Consider the following 26,054-nt stretch of genomic DNA (forward strand, 5'->3'; position numbering starts at 1 on the left):
CTGTACCCAGCTCCTTAAAAGGGAAGTGAACCCCACTGGACTCCCCTTGCCCAGTCTTTGCAGGGGGGCTGCCTGGCTCAGCTTCAGGGGGTGCAGGAGGAGACAAGAAAGATGACGGCTTCTTCCATCAGAAGCAGGTGGAGCTCCACCATCACCCAGGAAACTAAGGCCCAGAGAGTACAGGAAACACTGACTCCACGTGGTTCCACAGTTGGATTCAGAGCCGGGACCAGAATCCTGTTTTCCTGGGGCCCCTGAAGCCAGGAATCTTTCCACTGTGCTCCCTGAGTGTGTAATTGCTGTTGTTCTCACCAAGAATGGAGACCGCAGCGTCTGACCTGTACTTTTCTTGAACACTGTCGTGGCTGTTAGAGCAGGCAGGGAGCCGGAAGGCACACTGACCCAACCATCTTGACCTAGATTCCGGGTTTACGGATCAGGTCTGGTTTGCTAGCGAGGTACACTGAGAGGCGGGCTCTTCTGTGACACAACCCAAGTGACATAGATGCTCCCCTGCACACTCGGGTGGGCAGCCGGGGCAAAGGGCCAACTCTTTGCCCGCTCTGTCATTGGACACGCGGTGGAGACACCACGCCAGCGACACGAACCCACAGCCACGATGCACGCAGCGCCCATGGAAACACAAGGCTGCCAGCCGCCGCCCTGGAGACGCTGAGTCAGACAGACAGACAGACAGGCCGGCAGAGGATGCTCGCGGCCCCAGCGGGAGGCAGCGTGTCTGTCTCTCGAGCCACGCGGCCGGACGGGCGCCCCCTGGAGGGCCGTGGAAGAGGAGCCCAGGCCACGAGCCCCGGGGCGCGGGGAGGGGGCGCCGAGAGCTACCAAACGGACGGACGCAGGGCCGCGCCGAAGGCCGGAGGGTCGCATAGGCGGACACTCGCCGGGAAAGCGGAGCAGCCTAGGGCGCCTCCCCGGCGGAGGCGGCCACCCCTCGGCAGCAGCGCGGAGGGGCGGGGGCGCGGGAGGCGGGAGGCGCCGTCGGGGCCCTCCCCCGGCCCCGCCTCCCTGTCGGCGGCCTCGGCCGCGGGCGCGTCGTTGGTTTCGGGTTGTCAGGCAGCAGCAGCGCAGGCGAGGCTGCGAGGGAGCCGGCGGCGGTGGGGCTGCGGCTCGGCCACGACCGCTGTCGCGGCCTGAGCCCTTCCACCCGCCGCCAGCATGAAGGACAGCGGGGACTCCAAGGACCAGCAACTCATGGTGAGAACCCGTCAACCTCCCCCTCCTCGACCCCGTCCCTGGTCCCCCGAACCCACACCCTCGGGCGGCCTCCGGACCGTACTGGGTGCCCCCGCTAAGAGGACACTCAGGGTCAGGGGCTGGGAGCGTCCCGAGCAACCTGCCCCGAGTGGTGCATGTCAGGAAGGAGGGCATCATGGCCACCCTGCTAAGGCCTGGAAAGTTAGCCTGGCTTCAGTCCCACTCCCCCTTTACACCTTCCCAGCAGGGCCCCCCCACCCCCCACCTGTGCACATGGGGCTCTGGAACAACACTGTTCTCTGATCCCGAAAAGCCAGGGGCAGGGAGGGCTTGACCTACCTGCCCGGGGAAGGAAGGTGGGAGTTTCCTGGTGAACCAGGGCATGCCAGCCCGGTGGCATCAGGAGTTTAAAGGGTTTGAGGATCACAGGTAGGTAGACAAGAGCCCCCAGGTACCAGAGGAGCTGGTACAGGGTTGAAGGTAGCTGGTTATTGGGTTGCAACACAGATGCCGCCCAAGTAAGGACTCAACATTTCCGAGAAGTGCTGGAGGCAACCAAGATGGCCCCTCCTAGCCCCGGGGACTGGGGCAGAGGAAGAGGTGTGAGTGGGGGGCACGGGAGACAGGTGGAGACAAAGACAGGTTTCTGATTATCAGGGGGCCAGACTGAGTGATGGGGGAAGACTCAGTGACCCCAAGGCCACTGCTTTCTCCCAGCCCCCTCCCCACCCCCAACTTCTGAGATCCAGGAAAGGGCCGCCATCGCCAGCAGGTGGGTGGTAACGTAACTGGAGGATAATGAAGCCCCCAGAGACCCCTGCCTCTGTAGGGTGAGCTCGCGGCTCCAAAGACGAACCTCAGCCCCGGGCCCCCAGGCAAGCCCGGGGGGCTCTGGAACATCCTCTCTGGCAGTTTAGAATTGTCTTTTGGGAAATGGCTCACCTTGGCCTGTGTGGTGCGCGCTGTGCGCGCCCCTGGGGCAGGGGTGGAGGGGCCTTCCCTGCCACCCGTGGAGTTTGGCCGAGGAGGCCGGTGTGGGCGGCCTGACGGGCAGTGAAGTGCGTCTGAGGGTGAAGGGTTCTTACCTGGCACGAGGGCCCGTTAGTTATACCCACACACCCACCTTGGTGCCCCACAAGAGCAGCTATTTCCCCTTGATCAGTAGAAGCAGCAGCGCCCCGTCTGGGGGGAGACCCAGGCCCAGGATGAAGACCCACCATCTCTCTCTGGCGGGAGGATAGAGGGAGGTGGGAGCCTCCGATGGCACTGTCCTCGGGTGGGATGCAGTCACTGGTTGTCAGCACGAGGAGGGGATGTCCCCCGGGCCCCCATCCCACCTCCCGCGCACGTCGTCCACAGACGCACAGACAGGCTGCTCCGCTGCCAGGAGCTCCAAGTTCAAAGCCCAGGGGAGATGCAGGTGCTTCGTTTGGGGTGTGACTGATGCAGCCTGGCGGAGCAGACAGCTCTCTCCGCTGGGGCTCTCCCTGGGGCACAGGCTCCTGGGAAGTTCGTAGACTCAGAGCGAGCCCACAGTCTGTGGACCTGGTACCCTCGACCTAGAGGGTAGCCTTGAACCACTGAGTTTTCCTTAAGATGAACCAGGCTCGGATGGCTGAACAGAGAGGAACCCATGGGGCTGGTCCAGGGGGGGATTCCTGGGGTCCTCTCATCCTTCTCTCTGCGGCCCGGCACAGCCCTCTGCATCTAATCCCAGGGATCTGGCCTTCCCTCCCAGGTGGCGCTCCGGGTCCGGCCCATCAGCGTGGCGGAGCTGGAAGAAGGAGCCACTCTCATCGCCCATAAAGTAGACGAGCAGGTACATGGGGCTGTGTGGCTGGGAGCTGTAGGGCAGGGCAGAGGTCTGCTCACACCTGGTAGGGGCAGGAAGGGCCCTTCCTCTACCCTCTGAACGCTTGGCTGTACTATTGACTACATCATCAAGGAAACCATAGTCCTTCTTCCAGGAAGCCTCCCTAGATTGATCCAAGGAGAGCTAAAAGCTTCCCTGGTCTGAGGGGGAGGGGGAGCTTGAGCCCCTCCCTCCAGCCCTGAAAAAATTCACACACCTTCCGTGTACCCATGACTTGACTTCCCCGCCTTAGTGGGTCTGCTACCCGTAGAGCACGTGTTCATAGGGTCTAGAGCTAATGCTCACCTCCGGACTGTTCATGTTTTGCAAAGTCTTTGGATGTCTATTTGCTCTCTTGGTTCTCCTGTCAACATGATGAGGTGGGCAGGGCAAGCCCCACCTCCGTCTACACAGGAGACAAGAAATATTTATCGAGTGCCCACAACACACGCTGGGGACAGTGCTAGGAGCCGGGAAACCACGGTGAACAGAAGAGACCCTGTCCTCCCTCCGTTGCCAGTGCAGGGAGATGAGACTTAAATGAAAGAACTGAATCATGAACGTATGAGTTTGTAGCCAAGAAGGGCTGCAAAGAAATGTGTGGAGATATGAGAATAAGAGGGAACTTGACCTAGACCCAGAGGTCAGGAAGGGCTTCCTTGAGAAAGGGTGCTTGAGCTGAAACAGGAGGGATGAAGAAGAGGTCATTAGGAGTGTGCTGAAGGGAGAAATTTCAACCAGAGGGACTTGCATGTGCAAAGGCCCTGTGGTGAGAGGGATTGTGATACACTTGGGTAACGGAGAAAAGGCCAGTGTGGTTCAAGCCAGAGAGAGAAGGGGCGAGAGGAGTGAGATGAGGTTGGCAGCGTGGGCAGGAGCCAGGCCGCACACTCTGTAGACCACGGCCAGAATGGTTTTTGGGGTAGGCAGTTGACTCAGGTTTGGGGTGGGGACGGGCACAGTGGTGGGGGCAGGCTTGCTCCCTGGGTAGAAGCATCATGGTGATATGGCCTCCGGGGACCCCGAGAGCAACCCCTTGCCTCTGCTCTGTGGCCGCCGCTAGCTTCTCCTGAGTGCCCAGGCTCATCCAGGTGGCTGGATGTGCTAGGAGGTCAGAGGAGTCAGGGCGGCGCAGTGCATTGCAGAGAGAGGCGTAAAGTGGGCACCTGCTGGCCTTGAGCCTGGCGGGCTGGACTCAGGAAGCCCAAGGGCCACGTTAAGAAGACCATAGGTAGACGAAGCCTGCGATGCCTGCCTGCCTCGGAGTCCCTGGGGGCAAGTGCTCACCCCACCCAGCCTCTTCCTTCAGCCTCAGTGAGCTGTGGCCACAACAGAGCTGGGTAGCACCAGCTTCCTGATTTCTCTTCCTCCGCGCCCGGTTGGAAAAGGGTAGCCTTCCTCAAAGGCCTGAAGGAAGGCAGCGGGGGGCTGGGAAGAACCCATCTAAAGGCCTGGTGGGGGCAGCATGGATGCCCACAACAGCCGTGGAGTGTAGGTTCCATCATTTACCGGCTGTGTGGCCTGGGCCAGGTTGCTTCCAGAAGCCTCAGCTGCCTCCTCTGTAAGTGGCGACGGTCACCATAATGCCTCCTCTGGAGGGTCCTCAGCCGCAAATACATGCACGGTGCTTCCCCAGGGCGTGGTACCCAGCAGGCATTTAATAGCTGTGGGTTACCATCTATAAGTGACTGAGAGTGCCCAGGGCTGCTGGATTGGCTGATGAGAGGGGCCAGCCATGAACGGCCAGAGAACTCGAGAGGAGAAACCTCCTTCCAGGCAAGGCCACTCCCTGTTTGTCCAACTTGTCCCCAAGGATATCAGGTCCTCAGAGGTGGAACAATGATGCCCTCTCTCTGGGCCGCTCCTGGCTCCCAGCCGGCGTGGGGGCTGACAGATATTAACTGATGCTGAGAGAAATGCTCTGGTCCCGGGCACAGCCCATTGTGTGCCCACGCACAGCAAACACTGGCTCCTTTCTGTCCCTGCCAGTGGAGAGGGAGGCCGAGCTGCGCCTCCGAGAAGGTCCCAAGGGCTGGGCAGTCCCAACGGAGCTGCTCCTTTGTCAGCTTAGACATGGAAAGAGTGGTCTGAGCAGTGTGGGCTCCAGGCCCTGCAGGGAGAACGCTAAGCTTCTGGCCCCCAGCATCTTCTCTCCCTGCTGGATTCAAAGATGCACTTGCCTGGGACTTCCTTGGTCCAATGGTTAAGACTCTGCACTTCCACGGCAGGGGGCCCAGGTTCGATCCCTGGTCGTGGAACTAAGATCCCGCGTGGGATTCTGCATGGTGGGGCCAAAGAAAACAAACAAAAACCCCAAAGATACATTTGCCTGGCTGCAGTTTGGGAGAAGCCACAGCAAATGGCAGGCTGGGAACCTCCGAAAAACCAGCCGCCGCTCAGGTGCTCCGTCCCTCTGACCAGTAAGGTGACGTCCACAAAGTAAAATGGATAGCCTCGCCCTCTGGCTAGGCCCTGCCCCCTGACCTCCATCCTTCTCCGGTGACCCCCATGGCTTCTCTGTGGCCCAGGCCATCCAGGCTTGCGTCGCTGGCCCTGAGGGAGGCTGGGGGCTGCAGGCTTGGCCAGCCTCATTGATGGGCCAGCTGCTCTGGTCCTTCTCCCTGAGGTCTGGAGCCCGGTGGGCTGGCAGGGTGAGTTTGGGAGCATCCCCAGGACAGCAGGGCCTTCGAGTCTTTTCCCAGCCAAGGTGCAGCTGGGCCCAGGCATCCGACACAGCACCCGGCCCCCGCTAAAGAGCCGTGTGCTTGGGAAGCGGATCTGCCCGTGACCCGCTGCTTCCCCTGCTCCCTTGGCTGTGGCCCTCCGTCACGGCCCAGCCCCGCAGAAGGGCTCCCCAACCCCGCCTCTGCCGGCCTGGGGTTCTGGGCTCTGCCTCCTCTGTGATGCAGGGCTTACTTCACCCCTGCTCCTGCTGTCCCGGGCTAGCGGGTCGGGAGCCGCCGAGCACAGCAGCCCAGAGGTCACTACTGAAGCCCGGCCCCTGGTGGTCAGCAGGGAGGCGATGCTGCCTAAGCCCACCCGTCGGTGGGTTCTGAGCGGGCAGAGGTGGACCGAGGCCTCAGCCAGCCACTGGCTTGGGCCACTGTGCGGGGTCCTAGGACTGCCTTGCCTAGAGCTAGGCGTCATCCTCCTGCAGATGAAGGAGACACTGTTCCCCTAGCTTTGCAGAGGTGGACACTCACGTGGCAGAGTGTCCTCTGGGGACAAGGGGCCGGTGTGCCCGGATTCTGGGGAAGCCGGAGTTAGGGTTTGGATTTGTCACGAGGTGGTCCGGGTGCCTGTGGTCTTACCCACCCCCATCGCCCCATCTGATTTGGGATCATTGTCACGGCGCCGTCTTAGAAGTCTTCACGGGCTAACGCATGCCCAGTGCTTACCCAGCAGCTGGCGCACAGTCAGCGTTTAATAGAGGTTAGTTTATCTCCAGGGCTGACACACGGGATGGTTTCAGGCCCCAGAGGTAAGTGAAACCCTGGTCCACCTCCTGCCCGCCCCCTTCTGGCTTCAGGGCTCCCTGTCTGGTGGTCCCCAATCTGTCACGGCCACACCTTTGTGTTCACGGAAGGGTCAGGTAGGAGCTTGGTCTCATAGCATCTGGGCCAGGAATAGACCCTGACGCCAGACCCCTCAGGGATGCCACTGATGGCCGCAAGGTGTAGGGACAGCCTGAGAGGTCGCTGGGGCCCAGAAGTTCCGGAACAGACGGCTCCCTTCCCTCCCCCCACAGAGCCCGCAGCCTGCGGATCCTCCCCCCAGCCCTGCAGACCATGCTTGTCGACAGGACTTAAGTCACCTGACCATATACATGATCCCGCAGTTAGCCTTTATCTGTTCAAAGCCCAACTGTCACCCCCGCCCCGTGCCCCGGGGTCCTATCGGAGGAGCCACCAGGGGGCTTCCGGATCCTGGTCTCCGTTTCCTCATCAGAAGACAGTATGTTAAGAACCTGCTCTGCTGTTGGACTCCCCTGGTGACACAGTGGTTAAGAATCCGCCTGCCAATGCAGGGGACACGGGTTCAAGCCCTGGTCCAGGAAGATCCCACATGCCACGGAGCAACTAAGCCTGTGGGCAACAACTACTGAGCCCGCGAGCCACAACTACTGAAGCCCGTGAGCCTAGAGCCCGTGCTCCGCAACAAGAGAAGCCACTGCAATGAGAAGCCCGCGCACCGCAACGAAGAGTAGCCCCTGATCACTGCAACTAGAGACAGCCCGCGCACAGCAACGAGGACCCAACGCAGCCAGAAATAATTAATTAATTAATTAAAAAAGAAAGAAAGAACTTGCTCGGCCCAGCCCAAGAGCTGTTGAGAGAGGATTAGAGGCAATCCCGTAAGGGAGAGCTGTGCCACGCAAGTGCAGGCTGTTGTGAAAGGTGAATGAAGTATAAGGTGACAGATGCCGGCAGTCAGAGACTGTGGGTGTTGTGGGAGCAGCCCGGGCGCTTTCAGCCCCACTCACCTGCCCGGGGGCGGAGCCCCCCGTGCACACCCACCATCTGGATGCTTCTTGGTTCTGCAGCCCCAAAGGAGGGTGACTGGGAGAGGATTCAAGAAGTCTTTCCCTCCACCCTTAGCCACCACCCCGCCCATCTCCCCAGCCCCCTCCCGGCCCCAGGAAACCACTTTCCGTCTCTATAGATTCGCCCGTTCTGGACAGTTTGTAGAAATGGAATCATACAATACGTGGTCCTTCATGTCTGGCTTGTATCACTGAGCATAATGCTTTCGAGTTTCATCCACGTTGTAAGACCTTCCCTGGCGGTCCAGTGGTTAGGACTCCACGCTTCCAGTGCAGGGGGCGGGGCTTTGATCCCTGGTTGGGGCACTGAGATCCCCCAAGCCATGCAGTGTAGCCAAAAAGTAAAAAAAAAAAAAAAGGCTGCATCCGCCTTGTAGCCTGGGTTCGAACTTTATTCCTTTCTGTGGCTGGATACTATCCCAGGCTATGGTCACTGTGCGTTTAGGTGACCCATTCATCAGTTGATGGGCATTTGGGTTGCTTCCTACCTCTTGGCTATTATGAATAATGCTGCCAGGATGCAAGGATTCTTCTACTGAGTGCCTGAATGGGTACAAGGCAAGAGGGCAGGATAAAAAGGCAGATCTGTGGGCCCAGTTCCCCAGAGATTTTCATTCAGTGAATCTGGGTAGTGCTTGGGAATCTGTATTTAACAAGCTCCCAGGGCGACACTATAGGCCCATGAGAGATGCAACCCTAGACGATCTTGGTCACACGTCCTCTCACCCGAGGCCTCAGGGTCCTCGGAGTCCTGTAGGCAGGTGGAGGCCTGGCCAGGACATCAGCCAGGTGTGGCTCTGTCCTGAGCAGCCAGCTGGGCCTTGGTGGCTTTATAAGCTCAGCATTCGGGTCTTTTCCATCTAGCCTGAAGGCTGCCAGGGCCCAGGGACACCCTTCCTGAGATCAAAATCTCCTTTCTTGAGTACCCGCAAGGTGGTACTTTTACAACTAGAACTATGACCAGCCATGAATTTTCCTTCTTAAAGAAAAAACAAACAAAAATCTAGAAACAGCCTTACAGGGGTGATAGCCACCTAGAATCAGGCTTTTGTTTCACTGTGTCCTGTTTACACCCTGAGAATACAGGAGCTATGGGCTCAGCTCCCGGGACTGGAAATGATGTCTCCTAGGCTGGGGCCTCCCCAGATGCCCGTTCTCTGCTGGGGCTTCCTGAGTAGGCGAGGAGTGCTGGCATGATTTCTTCTCTCAAGGCTATGGCCTTGTTGGTCCTCCCAGACTTCCAACTGGGAAGCACTTGAGGCCCAGAGAGGTGGTGCAGTTTTCCCGAGGTCACACAGCAGTATGGAACCTGAACCCAACTTGCACATCCCCTTCCCCGGAGATCTTCGCTCCCAGTTTGAAGGCTTGAGGAGGAATAGTCTAGGCCAGAGGTTTTCAGCTGGGGGCGATTTTCTCCCCAGGGGACATTCGGGAGGAGGCTGCACCCTGGCCTCTAGCGGGTAGAGACCAGGGCTGCTGCTAAACATCTAAACATCCTACAACACACCGGACAAGTCCTGATAACAACGATCCAGCCCAAAGTGTCAACAGTGCCAAGACTGTGAAACCCTGGTCTCAGTTTACCGGTTGGAGGCCAGAAAGAAGCGGTTAAAACTGCAAAGCCGGTCAAAGCCCAGCAGCTAGCGGTGTGCAGCGGAAGAACTCCCGACACGCTTTGTTCACGGTATTTCTCACCTAGGAGATGCGGGCGAGGAGCCTGGTCCCTAATGGGGACACAGGCTATGGATGACACCCTCCCCCGAGCCTGAGGCCCCCTACTTCCCTTGCGGGTCTTGGGTTTCCAGGCCCAAAGCTAGAACCGTGGAAAGGTCATTCAGCATTGAATGAAAAACACGTCTGGAGGTGGAGGCAGTGGGGGCAGGGAGAGGTCAAGCCCGGGGGCCTCTGCTGAGCTAGCAGGCCTGGACCAGTGGGGACAGAGCCCTGCCGTGCGCCACCCACCTTCCCCACTCCCGGCCCTGCCTTCCACCATCCCGCCAGCATCGGGAGGGCCCTGTGCATCCTGTGTGGTCAGCGTGGCCCTTGAAACCTCCCAGAGTCAGGTGCCCAGCATGCCACAGGCATGAACATTTAAGATGCAGAGGGGCTTCCCTGGTTGCACAGTGGTTAGGAATCCACCTGCCAAGGCAGGGGACACGGCTTTGAGCCCTGGTCCGGGAAGATCCCACATGCCACGGAGCAACTAAGCCTGCACGCCACAACTACTGAGCCCGCGAGCCACAACTGCTGAAGCCCGTGCGCCTAGAGCCCGTGCTCCGCAACAAGAGAAGCCACCGCAACGAGAGTAGCCCCCGCTCGCCGCAACTAGAGAAAGCCCGCGCGCAGCAACAAAGACCCAACGCAGCCAAAAAAAATAAAATTAATTAATTTAAAAAAATAGAAGATGCAGGGAATTGTGAAAGAGAGCTCCCAGACTAGCCCACCCCCTCAGAGCTGAGGCAGGAGCCTGCCTCCAGTAGTGTATCAATTTGTAAGGATGCTGGAACCAAGTACCACACGTTGGGCGGCTTAAACAACAGAAATACGTTCATTCGCGGTTCTGTGGCCAGGAGTCTGAAGGGCTGGCTCCTTCTGAGGCTGCAAAGGAGAATTTGTTCCAGGCCTCTGTCCTCGGCGTGCAGATGGCCATCTTCTCCCTGTGTCTCTTCCCGTCATCTTCCCGCCACGCGTGTCTGTGTCCAAATTTCCCCTTTTTATAAGGACACCACCAGTCCTTATAAAGGGACCGCACCCTAACTTAACCGATCATAGCTACAACAACCCTCTTTTTAAATAAGGTCACATTCTGAGGGACTGCGGGATTGGACTTTAATATTTGAATTTGGGGAGGACACAGTTCAACCAGGACAGGCCCCAGGAAGGCAGCTGTTGGTCCAGAGGCAGGGGCGGGAGGTCTGGTGGTTGGGGGCCTGGGTTCTGGAACCCAACAGCTCTGAATCCAACTAGCTCTGTACTTGGCATTGCAGCTTCTGGGTACCAGTCTGATTCCTCATGATGATGCTGAGATGATACGAGTGCCTCTAAGCTGTGGGGGAAAATGAGAGAGTGTGTGCAAAGCACGTAGCACTGCATATGGGACATTCAGAGCGCCCTCCGTGCAGCCTTGTTGAGAAAACGTTCCTCGGGCACATGCTGGGTGCCAGCCTGGGTGACATTTAGGACGGACAGGAGCCTCCCAGAGCGGGGGCAGCATGTGCTCACAGAGGGGTCCCAGCGTCTCCTTCTGTGGCCATCTTGGGTCTGTGCTGTCGAGATTCCTGGCAGAGGGGATGGGAGGAAAAATCCCTGCCTTTCTCATAAGAATCGCCAGTGATTCGGAGCCGAGGCCGTCTGCCCACAGCCTGCCTCTCACCTCGTGGCCTTGCTAATGCTTTTCCCTCGTCTGCTTTCCTCACCTCGCATTCCTCAGCCAACTCTTACTCATCCTTTAAGACTCAGTGCTGGGGACTTCCCTGGTGGTGCAGTGGTTAAGAATCCGCCTGCCAGTGCAGGGGATACGGGTTCGAGCCCTGGTCCGGGAAGATCCCACACGCTGCGGAGCAACTAAGCCTGTGCGCCACAACTACTGAGCCTGTGCTGTGTAGCCCGCGAGCCACAACTACTGAAGCCTGTGTGCCACAACTACTGAAGCCCGCGCACCTAGAGCCCATGCTCTGCAACAGGAGAAGCCACCGCAATGAGAAGCCCGCGCGCCACAACGAAGAGTAGCCCCCGATCGCCACAAATAGAGAAAGCCCGCGTGCAGCAACGAAGACCCAACGCGGCCAAAAATAAAATAAGTAAATAAACTTTAAAAAAAAAAGAAAGACTCAGTGCTGGTGCCACCTCTTCCAGCAAGCCCTCCTGCAGGGGAAAACCTGCATCACGGATCACATGCCCCTCCTCTGTGCCCTGATTGCCTCCTGGAGCCCGGCGCTTGTTATTACAGTGATCTGTTCCCCACTCCACTGTGATGTCAGAGGCAGGAAACCACATTTCATTTTCTCTCTCTCCTCGGGGGCCCCGCTTAATGCCTGGTCCATAGAAGGTGCCCAGCAGTCGTGGTCACCCGGCCTGAACTCCCTGTGCAGCCCACAGCGCCCCACCCCACCCCAGCCCTCCGCGGCTCAGCTCCAATTCACCTGGCTGAGGGGCACAAGGGCTCCATTGTATGCCAGAGTGGACCAGGATGGGGGTGATGCTTTGAAGGGTGGGGCGCAGGCTGGGGCCCAGACAGATGGAGACCCAGACAAAGCCCTCTTTTTTTTTTTTTTTTTTTTGCGTGGGCCTCTCACTGCTGTGGCCTCTCCCGTTGCAGAGCACAGGCTCCGGACGCGCAGGCTCAGCGGCCATGGCTCACGGGCCCAGCTGCTCCGCGGCATGTGGGACCCTCCCGGACCGGGGCACGAACCCGCGTCCCCCGCATCGGCAGGCGGACTCTCAACCACTGCGCCACCAGGGAAGCCCCAACGCCCTCTTTAAGAGGGGATCATAGCAGCTGTGCTGACAATGTCCTGATTCAGGAGCCTGGATGTCAAAAGAACCAAATGCCGACGGTGCCATGAACTTGGCAGTGCCCAGAGGTCACTTGAAGGTGATCTGTGGGTGATGGGCTTCAGTGCACACAGCTCACCCACTCCTGCATCAAAGGTCCCTAGAGGGTGGCCCTCAGGCCGCTGGCGCTGCCGGTATGCACAGGAGTTCTGGCACCGGGGGTGAGAGCTGTACATTTGGTCAAGTTCCATTGCGTTCCACTGGGACCCACACCTGGGGACTTGTGGGCGGGTGTATCTTCATTTGGGTCTGAAACTTGATCAGGGCTCCTGCTGCTGGCGTTAGGGCCCGAGCCTGGAACTGGAACCTGGGACAAGCTTACAGGGCACTGGGGCTGAAGCCCTGAGGTGGTGGCTGGGGACAGGTGGGCACCGCAGGTACAGCCGCAGGCCCCGACACACTGCACTCAGCTCACCATGGCCACCCAGCCTCTGGCAGGCTGTGAGGGGGCCTCAGTCAGTGGCCTCATTCTTTCCCTGCACAAAGCCCCAGCCCAGCCTGTCTGGAGCATCCCCTCTAACTGGCTTACCTGGAATCCCATCTGATTGGATAAGACCTCTGGGTGAGGGTCCTGGGTCGGGCCTCCTAGGGAGCTGTCTTACCTCTTCCTTCTTCCCTCCTCCATTGAGAATCCCAGAAGGGGGCCCTGCTGGGACCCCAGGGGTCTTTGGCCAGTTTAGACGCAGTGAGCACAGCTGTGTACCTATTGGGAGGAGTCTGGTGGGAGTTCCAAGGCTGTGGTCCTCCCGGCACTGGGCCTTCTGAATCCTGGTGCTGGACGGGGGTGCACCGACAGGGACCCATGTGGATCTCCCAGGTCCATGGAGCCGGGCCGGGCTCCCAAGCCAGCCTCCTCTGTCAGTCAGCTCCCTCTTCCCCTCCAAGGGGCTGCCCCTCATGCCTTGTCTGCTCTCAAGTCCTCTTCGGGCTGTCACTGGCCCTGGCTCCCCTGCTGACCCAGGAAAGGGGCTGCATCACTGTCTCTGCGACCTTGGGTGGCTCTAGGACAGCCCATCCCCCTCAGTGCCTTGTCCTTTATCAGGACTCAGTTTACCTCTTGGCCCCGGCGTTCCCGGACACAGAGCGTCGTCCCCACTCCCTCCCATGTCTTGAGTGAGGAGGGGTGAGGTCAGTGGTCAGTGCTGACATTGGTATGGGCCTGGGGCTCCCGGGTGACCACCAGCCTCCCCTCGGGTACCTTTGCAGATGATAGTTCTTATGGACCCAATGGAAGACCCCGATGACATCCTGCGGGCGCATCGCTCCCGGGAGAAGTCCTACCTATTCGACGTGGCCTTTGACTTCACTGCCACCCAGGTGAGGGGGGCCTGGGCCCAGGGACACACAAGATCCTCTCTCTGCCCTTTGACCCCCTCAGGAGGGAGTCCTTGGGGGACCCTGCCACCGACCTTCAGCCTTCCTTCCATCACTTGCTGTCTCCCCACACGAGCAAGTGTGCGTGTGCCTGCGTGGTGCATTCAGATCCTCCTGCGTGGACACGCCCCGGTCAGCACGCAGAGGCCAACCTACACGGGGACCCACACGGCACACCCCACAGGTGGCCCCTATGGGAGCTGGAGGAGAGTGCTTGAAGCCCATCTGGTGCTGGGAGGGGAGCTACGGGAAGCTGACACCCTCCCAGGGACCCCCGTCTTGCCCATCTGCGGGATGCTCCCAGCGGCAGATGTAATGCGTGCGTCCTCGGGGCTGGGGGCTGGGAGCCGGCTGTGGGGGGAGGCGTCTCAGGTGTCCTGAGCTCTCTTTCAGGCTGGCATCCCCCCATGGGGTGAAAGCAGAGACATCCATTCCCCACTTCCCACCCCCACTTCTCTGGGGCCGAGGGCTCCAGGGACAGAGCTGCTTCTGTTGGGAGCCAGGATGTGCCTGTGGGCCTGTGTGCTCTGCCCTGCCTGTGTCCAGGCCCCTGACGGGTCTCCTCTTTCCTGCAGGAGATGGTGTATCAGGCCACCACCAAGAGCCTCATTGAAGGCGTCATCTCAGGCTACAATGCCACTGTCTTTGCCTATGGCCCCACAGGTGAGGGGGAGCCCAGCCCACGGAGAGGACTGTGTGCCCTGGTTGTCCCCTCTGAGAATCAAGCCCCCTTGCCCTCCACCGCCGAGCTAGTCTGGCCCCAACCGGAGCAGGGTCCGAGGATGTGGCCCCATCGCCAGCCAAGGATGCCATCTTGTCCCCTTCCCCCCACCTCCCTGGCCATCTGGGAGGGTCCAGCCTTGAGGACAGACCCAGGTTTGCCAGGAGCCCCTGCTCACCCGCCGCCCTGCTCTGCCCCAGGCTGCGGGAAAACCTACACCATGCTGGGCACAGATCATGAGCCCGGCATCTACGTTCGGACCCTCAATGACCTCTTCTGTGCCATTGAGGAGACCAGCAATGACATGGAATATGAGGTGTCCATGTCCTACCTGGAGGTGGGTCCTCCCTCCACCCTGTCCCGTGGGCTTGGACAAGAGGCCCATAGGACCGGGCTGGCTCACCTCCCTGTCACGGGGCAGTTTCCTGGGGTGCTCATTGCTGCTGCTCTCCCATGTGCATATGGTTGGCCTCACTTTATAAAAACTGAGGCTCAGAGAGGTTAGGCAACTAGATCGAGGTCACACAGTAAGTGAGGGAGCAGGGATTCAAACTCAGGACCCCAGGGCTTCAAAGCCGAGCCGTGCCCGTTGTGCCACACTCCAAAGTAGCCTTGTCGCGGAGCACAGACCTCAGCCGTCCTCCCAGACGCCATCCTCCCGGGCACACTCCTGAAAGCCAACCCTGTCTGCCCTGCCGGGCTACATGCAGGCACTCAGTGTCTATAGGTACAGGTGGGAACTGCCAGCCTTCGCTCTCTTGCCACAGCCTCTGATGCCCACCTGTATGAGGGCTACCACCAGGCAATGAGGGGTCAGCGAGGGTGGCCAGGCGGTGGTGGTGGGGACACACAGAGGCCAGAAGAGGCAGGAGAGCCAGCAGGCTAGACGCCATCTGGCTCCTGGCCTCTCCGGCTCCCTCCGGGAGCTGATAATCTCCCGGGTGACAGCTCAGGAAGGGCAGCGAGGCAGTGCTGCCAGCAGCTGCTCCAGCCAGCGTGGCGTTGACTCAGCCAGCAAGATGCACTCTGGGGGCCTGCGAGGTGGGAGCAGGTGAAGGTCGAGTATGGGTTGCCTAGCAACAAACAGGGCTCGGCCGTGGGTCAGGCCCCATCCCCCGTCCCGGGCCTGGCCAGCCTGTTCCGTGTGGTTCTGATGCCTCTGCACCCTTGCCTCTGGCAGCCCCATGTTTCCCTCCGGGTGCTGAAGCCCCCTACGCCCACCCCATAGGAAGGAAGGGGTCTTCCTCCTTAACCAGGGTTTCCCTGAGAGGAGCCTGGAGCTCTCGGGAGGGACAGAGAACCTGGCCATTGCCTGAACCTCCTGCCCTTCCTTGGTCTCCCGTTAACATCTGTCCCCTGCCCCTCCCAACCTGGCCCATCAGATCTACAATGAGATGATCCGGGACCTGCTGAACCCTGCCCTGGGGTACCTGGAGCTGAGGGAGGACTCCAAAGGGGTGATCCAGGTGGCCGGGATCACCGAGGTCTCCACCGTCAATGCCAAAGAGGCGAGTCGCAGTAGGGAGGGACACTAACCTCCCGGGGAGGGTGGGGATGGGTGGGAGGGAGCAGCTGCCCACGCAGCTGGGCTGGGGCTGGGGCAGACACAGAGAATCCTGGATGACACACCCCCAGCCAGCAGACCCTGGGGGCTGACCAGGCAACCAGCCTCCCAGTTTACAGACAGACCCTGACCTCCCAGGCCCCGCAGCACCCAGGGGGCCGACCACCCCTGCCTGGGCCCCTTCCCAACCTCTCAGCTGCAGGACATGGGAGCATCCTCACGGGTCCCCAGGAGTGGCCTCCCTCCCCTGTCCCCACCCACCCAGATCATGCAGCTGCTGTTGAAGGGGAACCGGCAGAGGACCCAGGAGCCCACGGCCGCCAACCAGACGTCCTCCCGCTCCCATGCCGTGCTCCAGGTGGCCGTGCGCCAGCGCAGCCGGGTCAAGAACGTCCTGCAGGAGGTGCGGCAGGGCCGCCTGTTCATGATCGACCTGGCTGGCTCGGAGCGGGCCTCCCAGGTGAGGCTAGCTCCCCGTGGGGCTGGGGAGAAAGCCTGGGGGGCAGGGCAGGGATGCTGGCCGCCCAGCTCCCCAAGGGGTGAGGGTGGGGACTGTCCCAGGGAGGGCGGGGATGAGGGGGACCCCGAGGGGAAGGGACTGAGGAATGTCTCCGATGAGCAAGAAGGATGGGGGGGACCCTGGGGAAGCACACAAGGGCTGTTTGTGGGAAGGGGCCTGGGAGCGTGGGGATTTCTCCAGGGAAGGAGACAGTGGCTGCCCCGGAGGAGCGGGGAACAGGCAAGAGAATGAATGGGCCCAATGAGGAGCTGGGGCAGGGGGGAAACAACGTCCCCCGACTGGGGGCACCCTGGGCAGAGCCCGGGAGGGGGCCCTTGCCAACCACATCAGGGAGAGAAAAAGGTCCAGCACCCATTTCTCAGCATTTGTCCCCCATCACTAAGCCCTGTCCGCCTGGCCCTGCGCCCCCTCCTGCGGGCAAACTTGGAGGTTTCAGGGTCACGTGAGTGCTGGGGCTGCGTGATGTCACCGTTAGCACTGAAGCAAATGCAAGGGACAGGACAGCGCCAGGGAGATGTAACAGGGCTTGTGTTTGAACGTGTGGGGTTGGTTTGAACGTGTGGGGTTGGTTTAAACAGGGTGGGGTTGGAGAAACACACCCCTCTCTTCCAGTAAAGGCCTGAGGGCTTCCTGGAGGAGGAGTACAGGGGAGCAGCCAGCTCCCCGCGGGGGGAGAGGGTGTGCCCCGCGGCCACTGGAGTGAGTGGGTCCCAGCTTCACCAGGCTGGGCAAAGACGTCTCCCGAGGGCGGCTGTAGGCAGAGCCTCCTGGGACTTGACACTGTCCTGCTCTCACACCCACTTACGTACACCTCAACCCATTTCCTCACTCACAGACTTTCTTATACACACATACATGCTATCACATATACACATGCAATTCACACACACTCACTCCCCCCCTCCACACACACACACAAACTTCCCTCTTCCCTCCCTGAAGCCTGGCGCACCCTCTAGAGCCGTGTGCCCATGGCCACGCCTGCTGCCATGCCCGTGGCCGGGCCGGCTCTCAGCTAAGCTGCCTGGGAAGCCACGACCCACCTCCATCGCATTCTCGGCGCTGCCTTAGCTGTGCCGCGGGGCAGATGACGTGCCAGGGTCTCAGCCCTCAGAAGCCTCTTGTCCCCCCTCTTGTTCAGAGGCCTTCCGGTTCTCTGACCTTCTCGAAAGCCCTCCGTGACCCCCCCCACCCCCCGACAGAGGGTGGGACCAGGCCCTCAGCATCTCTCCCTTGCAGGGCCCCGGGGGAGAGGGAGGGGTTTACAACTCAGGATGGCCCGGGGCAGGGAGTCACACCCACTGCTCGCCCCCCCCAGACACAGAACCGTGGGCAGCGCATGAAAGAGGGGGCCCACATCAATCGCTCGCTGCTGGCCCTGGGCAACTGCATCAACGCGCTGAGTGACAAGAGCAGCAACAAGTACATCAACTATCGTGACAGCAAGCTCACCCGGCTCCTGAAGGTACGACCTGCCGCCGGGCCCAGCGCCTGGGCCCCCAGGGCGGGGCCGCCAGCGCCACAAGGAAAGGTACAGGACGCCCGGCTGCGTGTGAATTTCAAATAAACAAAATCTGTTTGGGTATAAGTATGTCCCATGCCATCTTTGGGACATACTTATACTAAAAAACAAAAAACAAAAACCCACTTGTTATTTATCCAAAATTCAGATTTCACTGGGTGTCTTGTATGTTATCTGGTGACTCTCACCAAAGACTGGGCAGCAGGGAGGGAAAAGGGCTGCATCTGACCCCCCAGCCCAGGGCTGTGGGTCTAGGGGAACTGGGGGGTCGTCTGGATTTGGGGGTTCAGGTGGTCAGTCAGCATCAGGGCTCCCAGAGGCTGCTGTCGGGGAGGCCCCGCTCCTGGCTGGGCTCTGTGTTCGTTGCCTCAGCAACCCCTTCTCGGTCCCTTTCATCTTGTCAGCGAGTCTGAGTTAGGGGATGACTATTTCCATTTGCAGATGAGGAAACCGAGGCACTAGGAGGCTAAGTAACCTTCCCAAGGCCTCACACTAGTAAGTGCTGGACGTAGGGTCCCAGCAGAGGTCTGTCTGCGCCGATAGCAGAGCTGCAGGTAACTCAATCGGCCTGCCAGCATCACTGCACTTACAGCCTGGGAGGTAGGACAGTTAATTCCTGCCACCCTCGAAACCCAAGGAATCTGAGGATTAGAGAGGTGATGGAGCTTGCGGAGTCGCCCAGCTGGTAACTGCTGCGGCCAAGGGCTTTGTCTCCCCCCAAGCCCGCAGCCCCGCTGTGCACTCTCTGTCTGTCCAGGAGGGCACGGCAAGCCCAGGGCAAGGGAGGCGGTGGCCACAGGCCAAATTCAACCTTCATGCAGAGGTCCCCATCACCCCCCTCACTCCAGCCAAGACAACAGCGCCACCAGCAGTCGGATAAAGGGGGACCTGGGAAGCCAGAGGGGATGGGGGAGGGGCCCAGGGCCCCACGGGGCTCTTCCCCCTCTGGTTCCCAGCCAATCAGGCCTCTGCCTTTCCTCGTTCTCACGTATGAGGGGAGGAGAAGGGAAGCCGGGAGACCCTGACCTGGATACGAACTTTGGCGAAGAAGCTGGAAGAGGGAAGAAGGGGGGACAGCAGAGGAGGAGGGGAGAGTCCTGTGATGCTTGGCACCAGCGGCTGTGAGAGTGTGCGTGTGTGTGTGTGTGTGTGTGAGTGTGAGATAGAGGGAAACACACACACACACACACACACACACCACAAGGGCATCACGAGCAGCCTGGCAGGAGCAGCGTGAAGAAAGGCAGGGTCCTGCTGACCACAGCCTGCCCTCGGCCCCATCCAGGATTCCCTGGGGGGAAACAGCCGCACGGTGATGATCGCCCACATCAGCCCAGCGAGCAGTGCCTTCGAGGAATCCCGGAACACCCTGACCTACGCTGGCCGGGCCAAGAACATCAAGACCAGGGTGAGGGACCCCTGGTCTGTCCCCCAGGGCCCGCCTTCCTGGGCCAAGATTCGAGCCCCTGGACTGATTCCAGTCCCTGCCACGGCACCGCACATTCTCTGGAACCAGCCACCATTGCACTGGCCCCACTCCCCAGTCCAGTGTCACCCCTGTGCCCTTCCCTGTTGCCTGCCGGGAAGCCCACAGCCCTTGAGAGTCCCCTTCTTCTCCTGCAAGGTCTGTGCGCCCCGAGCCCCGTCATCCCCTTCCATCTTCCCCTTTTCATCTTCAGATACCCAGTCAGATGTTTACCTTTCCAAAGCCCCTAATCCTAACAGACAGAGGTGACCGTTACTACGCACTTATGCCTTTATCAAATCATCTCATCTGATCCTCAAATGAGGCAGGCGTTATTTCTGTCCCCGTTTCACAGCTGAGGAAAATGAGGCTGAAGGGAGTTAAGTGACCTCCCTGTCCCAGGGCAGTGATGACGCTGAGACTAGGGCTGTGTCTGCCTGGTTTCCAAGCCCACGTTCTCACCCTCGCCGGTGAACGTGTCAGAATCCCCACTATCTGTTAGGACGTTTGTTTCCACTGTGTGGGTAGAGGGGTGGGAATTCTAAGACAGAATTTCGTGAACACTCTCCGACACTACGATTCGCCAGCCATTGTTCCAGGCACTTTATGCTTTATCCCAGCCCTCAAGGAACTGAATGATGGGAGGAGACAGGTAATAATAATACTCTGAATTGACAGTTCAGAATATTATTAACAGCAGGAAATGATGCCAACGATCGGGGATGGGGGTGCTGGTGGGATCCCCTGTAGCTCTTTGGAGACTGTGAGAGGGAAACAGGATGGGGAGGAAATTTAGGAAGAGAGGCAGCAGTAAGGGTAGAGGTTCCAGAGGCAGGAAGGAGATGGTGTCGGTGGTGGGAATGTGGCAAGTGGGATGGTTCCTCGGCTGGAGCAGAATGTTCCTGATGGAGCAGTGAGTCAAAAGGAAATCTAGAGAGAGTGGGGGGGGATTAGGGCATTCCCCCAGCAGTAGGGAGCCACCGAAGGTTGAGCAGGGGAGGCAGCATTTTGGGAGTACGCCTCCGGCGGAGGCACGCAGTGTCGAGAGGTTGTAGGGTCAGAGGCAAGGAGGCCATTACTGTCAGAAAGATTAGGGGTAAGAAAGAGAAAAGAGGAAGCCGCAGGCAGGCCCCGGCGTCCAGGTGACCGTACCTGCGCCCCTCCCATCCCCACAGGTGAAGCAGAACCTGCTCAACGTCTCCTACCACATCGCGCAGTACACCAGCATCATCGCCGACCTGCGGGGCGAGATCGAGAGACTCAAGTGCAAGATGGACAAGCAGGGTGGGCGGGGCCAGGCCCACGGCCGGCTGGAGCGGGGCGACATCTGCCACATCCAAGGTGTGCGTGTGGGTCTGTGTTAGTGGGAGCCCGTCTCCCGAAGCCCGTCCAGGCCGTCTCAAATCGCTCAGGGGTCACGCAGGGCCGGGTTCAAAGCTAGACTCAGATTCTTTCTGGCTGGGTAGCCTTGGGCTAGTCATCAACCACTCTTGGGCCTTCAGTCCTTCAATTGTCAAATGGAATCGCGATCTCTGCTTCAGAGACTCGACCTGAGGGTTAGGTGGTATCACACGAGTGAGTGGCACGTGGGCATTTAGCTGTGTGGGGTGTCACTCTCGGGGCTGCAGTGCGGGGCTCCGAGACTGTGCCTGGCATCGCCAGAAGGGATACAGAGCTCATATACTTTATGTATTTGCTATGATGATTTTCCAAAGTGTCTAAAGGGCACCTTTTATTAGTTGACAGAAAGGTGCTCTAAAGGCTGGCGGAAGCCCAGTTCATACAGAGAAGCTGAGAATCACCTTTGGGTCATAGCCTGAAGACACAATGCAGAAGTGGGATGTGGGAGGGCTGTGGTAATCTAGGAGGTCTTTCTGGGGAGGTGCTTGCATAGGAAGTCTTTTGGGAAGAAAGAGAGGGGAGGGCCCCAGGTAGCCCAGACTTTCCTGGCCTGACCCTTCCTCCTCCACTGACCTCCCCCACCTGCCGTTCAATGGCCAGCCAAGGTCCAGCTGCACAGCGAGAAGGGTGAGCAGGCTGAGATGGGACAGCTGCGGGAGCAGCTCATCAGCGCCTTCCAGGAGCAGATGGACGTGCGGAGACACCTGCTGGAGCTGGAGAACCACGCCATGGAGGTGCAGATCGACACCTCCCGCCACCTGCTCACCATTGCAGGGTGAGCACCCCCGGCCTGGGACTGGGGCTGGGAGCTGGAGGTGCATACCGTGCCTCCCACCGTGGCCTGAATCCCGGGTCTCCCTCGGGGGTGGGGCTGCGGCAGCTGGGAGCACGAGAAGTCACGCAGGGCACTCAAGTGGAGGGAGGAGCAACGCAAGGAGTCCTACACCAAGGACGACAGTGAGAAGGACTCGGACACAGGCGATGACCAGCCAGACATCCTGGAGCCCCTTGAGGTGGCCTGCGCCCGGGAGAGCATCGCTGCCCTGACGGGGGAGCAGAAGAAGCTGCGAAAGCAGAAGGTGCCTGGGGTTTGGGAGAGTGGGTTTGAGAGGCCCCAGCAGGAAGGGGCTGGGGGAGGCCTGGGAGCTGGGAGCTCAGGCCACAAATCCCCTGTGACCTCACTGAACTCCTTCACCTCTTTGTGCCTCTCTTACTCATCTGTAAGACGGGAGTAGCCAGCCCTAGTAGGGTTGTTGGGAAGATTAAACAAATGCCTTTCACATACCAAGGACTCAAAAAATGGTAGCCAATATCATAATTAGGATTTTCCAGATCTCTGCCCTCTGTTCTGGAGCATATCCTGGCCAGGGGGTTTCAGGGTACCGTGAGCCCTGAGGGCATCAGCTGGGCTGGGGCTCAGCAGATCCACGGAGCTGGTTCCAGGGATGGGTTGTGGTCAGGACGGCAAGAAGGTAGGCAGAGACGGGCCCCTCAGGGGCAGCCCCTGGTTGCAAGGCCCGAGAGGCAGCTTCGAGGGTGGGCCTCGGAACGGGGCTTCAGCCGGGAGCCCAGAGTCCGGGGACTGGAGGCGCGGGGACAGGCTCAGCGGTGGGCGAGAGCCCGCCTGGCCCTCACCCCGCTTGGTCCCCAGCTGACGCTGGAGCAGCGCTGCCGAGAGCTGCGCGCGCGCGGCCGGCGCCTAGAGGAGACGCTGCCGCGGCGCATCGGCTCCGAGGAGCAGCGCGAGGTGCTCAGCCTGCTGTGCCGCGTGCACGAGCTCGAGGTGGAGAACACGGAGATGCAGTCGCACGCGCTGCTCCGCGACGGCGCGCTGCGCCACCGCCGCGAGGCCCTGCGCCGCCTGGAGCAGCACCGCAGCCTCTGCGACGAGATCATCCAGGGCCAGCGGCAGATCATCGACGGTAGGGCCCGCGCCCCGCGCGTCCGAGCCGCCCACGGGCCCCATCGACCCGCGGAGGGCCCGAGGGCACGCGCTGAGCCCTGCCCCTCCCCTGGCAGACTACAGCTTGGCCGTCCCGCAGCGCCTGCAGGAGCTGTACGACGTGTACGTGCGAGCGCAGGACGAGGGCAGCCTGGAGCGGGCCGCCATCATGGACCGCGTGGCCTCTGGGGCCCTGCAGGTGGGCGCCTCGGGCCTGAGCACGCGCACACGCGCTAAGGGAGGGGCCGATGGCCAGGGCAGTGCGTGCAGGTCGTTGGCATATGGCGGTGGGACCAGGCTGGCTGGTCCCCAGGGAGCTGACTCCTTCCTTCTTATCCCACCCAAAGGCTTGCCAAGCCTGAGTAAGCCTCCTTTCTCGGCGTATTCTTCTCTGGCACTTGTCCCCACCCAGGGTCTGAAGGTCAGGTTTGGCTATCTGAGATATGACAAATGGCCCCAGACGCCCTCCCAGGAGACCAGGCCACCAGGCAGTGCCACGGGGGATGCCTGGCCTACCACAGCTTGTCCCTGGGGACCGAGAACAAGCCCACTGCCCTCTGGGGCTCCCAGCCCCTAGTACAGCCCCAGACACCCTGTGTGCCTTTGTCACCCTGTGCTGTTACCCGGCCCAGGACCAGGTCTTCTGACTGCCCCTTCCCCACCTCCCCAGGACAGCTCCTTGCCCAGAATTAGCAGAGCAGGAACCTTGCCGACCCCAGAGTCTGACCCAGAGAGCGTGAAGACGCTGAGCTCCGAAGCCCAGCTCCTGCAGGGCAGCCTCCTGCCTCCGATCAGCACAGAGAGGTGAGGCCAGGGGCCACTGTCTGCCAGTCCTTCCTGCCTGAGCCACCACGGGCTGTGTCCCAGAGATGCCAGCCCAGATTAGGGCTTCCGGGGGGGATGGAGCAGGAGCGAAAGGGGGGGGTGGCACAGGTCTGGAGCCGGGACTTCGGGGTCCCCTCTCCCTTTACACACAGCTCCCCCTAGGGTGGGGGTGGGACCGCAGTGGGGCCAGCCTGGCCAACAGATGCCCATCCTCCTCTGCCAACCTCAGTGAAGCCAACCACGTGTCCAAGGCCAGTTCCGGGGCCTGGCAGGTGAAGAGCTCCTCTGTGCCCACCCCACCCCCCATCCAGATTGGCAGCCTGGTGACGCAGGAGGTGAGCACTGAGCGCCGCTGGCCCGATGGGCTCCTCTGCTGCAGGTGGGAGCACCAGGGTGGACACCCAGTGGTTGGGATGGAGCCTTTCCAAAACAGCCCCCTGGGGACATAGGGTCCCTGCTGTGTCCAGTGGCTTCTCTTCCCAACCAATTCGTCTCACAGGCCCCCACTCAGGACAGCCTGGGCAGCCTGAGCGGCCGGATCAACTCCTCCCCTGACAGCAGTGAGAACCTGTCAGAGATCCCTTTGTCCTGCAAAGGTGTGCCCCCTGCCCACCCTGTCAGCCTGAGCCTGGCATCGTCCAAACTGCTCAGATCACCCAGCCCAGAGCCCCTTCCTTCCCTCTGCACTGCTAAGTACACCCATGCGTCGGGTGCTGACCGTTCTAGAAAGAGAGGCACCAGTGCCCAGAGAGGATTAACGACCTGCTCTGTCCACACAAAGCTGGGGGCACAATCAGAAACCGGAATGGGGAACACATGGCGCTTAGGATCACGCCCCACCTTCCCACTCAGAAATAATTGTAAGAGCAAATATAGACCGAGCCCCTACGCCCTGGCCATAGGCTATGCCCGTTATCTCAGTTACTCCTCATAACCTGGGGCTTCCCTGGCGGTCTAGTGGTTAAGACTCTGCGCTTCCACTGCAGGGAGCATGGGTTCGATCCCTGGTCGGGGAACTACGGCTCGGCCAAAAAAAAAAAAAAAAAATCCTCACAAGCCAGTGGGGTTAGTTTTACCATCCCCAGTTTACAGATGAAAGTAAGGCTCAGAAACTTGCCCAAAGTTTCTTAAACAGCAAGCAAGGGGGGATGCTTTGGCAGAGAAGGGGTGTTGGAGGTGCAGGAGGGGGAGGAATATGTGGCCTTCATCCCCGGTTGGGTGCTCCTTTGTCCCGCCGCAGAGAGGAAGGAGATCCTGACGGACACCAAGTGCATCTCGGTGAAGGCTGCCCGGCGACGCTCTCGGGCCCTGGGCGCCGAGGGGCGCCACCTGCTGGCACCCAGCATGGAGCGCAGCAGCCTGTCCCTGCACTCGCTGAGCGAGGCTGACGACGCGCGGCCACCCGGCCTGCTGGCCTGCAAGCGGCCACCCAGCCCCATGCTGCAGCACGCTGCCAGTGAGGACAACCTGTCCAGCAGCACGGGTGAGGCCCCATCCCGGGCCGTCGAGCATCGTGGCGATGGCCCCGGGCCCTGGCTGCGTGGCCAGAAGAAAAGCCTGAGCAAGAAACGGGAGGAGTTGCTGGAGGCAAAGAGGAGGAAGCGGAGGTCACAGTCCTTTGAGGTCACAGGGCAAGGGGTGAGTCCAGGGACAAGGACTGGGGGGTCTGGGCCCCTGCCTTGCTGGTGGGGCTCTGAGGGCTGGATTGTCCAGCGGCCCCAGGGTACCCCTAGCTGTGCACCACCCTCCATGCCGTATCCCCCCAAGCTGGCATAGCTGCCGGGGCAGACCCCTGCATCAGATCCGCATGCGGCTCCCACCTCACGTCACTGCTCTTCAACCAACACAGCTCTCCCGCCCCAAGACACACCTCCTGGGGCCCCATCCCGCGCAGAGCATCTCGGACCACAGGGTGCAAGTGTGCGGGCACCCAGCCTCTGGTACCCGGCATCTGGGAAAGGTCTCCCTGCCTATGGCCAAGGTCAAACTCCCTCCAAGCCAGAACACAGGTCAGTACCAGCAAAGGAGGGAATGGGAGGGGAGCGCTTGGTCAGCCCAGGGAGGAAGCATGTGGAGCTCCCTGCCCTATGGCTGCCGCTTGCTGGAAACAGGGTTCTTGAAGAATATTTGTGGGGCTGGCACCTTGGGGCTGTGCCCCTAGGGAGTTCAAAGCCACTGGGTGATCAGAGGGGACGGAGGGGCATTCCTAAAGCACTGCTCGTGGCCCTTCCCCTGTTGCAGGCCCTGGGGACTCCTCACCCCTCGCTGTCCCCTCCAACCCAGCTGGTGTTTCCCAATGGGCTACCCGGGGGCCCCGCCTGCCCCATGGCACAAGCACCCATGGCAAAGATGGACGCTTCCAACATAACTGAGGGGCCCTGCCTGGAACCGGCCCTCCTGCCCCCAAGACTGCATGGGGTGTAGCAGGAAATGGGAGATGGAGGCTGGGCAGACGGGGGTGCCCTGTGAGCAGGAGCTCAGGATCTCAGGAGGCGGGGGCTCCTGAGACCCGGGAACGGTGAGGGTGCCTGCCCAGCACTTCCGTGCTTGCGGTGC

The 26,054-nt window shown here is 60.5% G+C and overlaps 1 protein-coding gene across 1 annotated transcript; it reads left to right on the forward strand.

Annotated features, from left to right (window-relative positions):
• Positions 1-1,176: 1,176 nt before the first annotated feature.
• KIF19 (kinesin family member 19) lies at positions 1,177-25,870 on the forward strand (the record flags this gene model as incomplete). The annotated part of the gene is made up of 20 exons (XM_082860265.1): positions 1,177-1,215; positions 2,954-3,034; positions 13,371-13,481; positions 14,114-14,201; positions 14,460-14,596; positions 15,642-15,767; positions 16,089-16,283; positions 17,662-17,808; positions 19,151-19,273; positions 20,506-20,671; positions 21,332-21,506; positions 21,612-21,810; positions 22,383-22,653; positions 22,751-22,872; positions 23,344-23,477; positions 23,728-23,833; positions 23,998-24,094; positions 24,739-25,136; positions 25,348-25,507; positions 25,740-25,870. 20 exons carry the CDS (start codon positions 1,177-1,179, stop codon positions 25,868-25,870), a joined length of 3,006 nt encoding a protein of 1,001 aa, XP_082716391.1.
• Between the last annotated feature and the right edge of the window lie 184 nt (positions 25,871-26,054).

The sequence above is a fragment of the Leucopleurus acutus genome, assembly GCF_964270905.1.
Source record: "Leucopleurus acutus genome assembly, chromosome: 19".
Classification (NCBI taxonomy): Eukaryota; Metazoa; Chordata; class Mammalia; order Artiodactyla; family Delphinidae; genus Leucopleurus; species Leucopleurus acutus.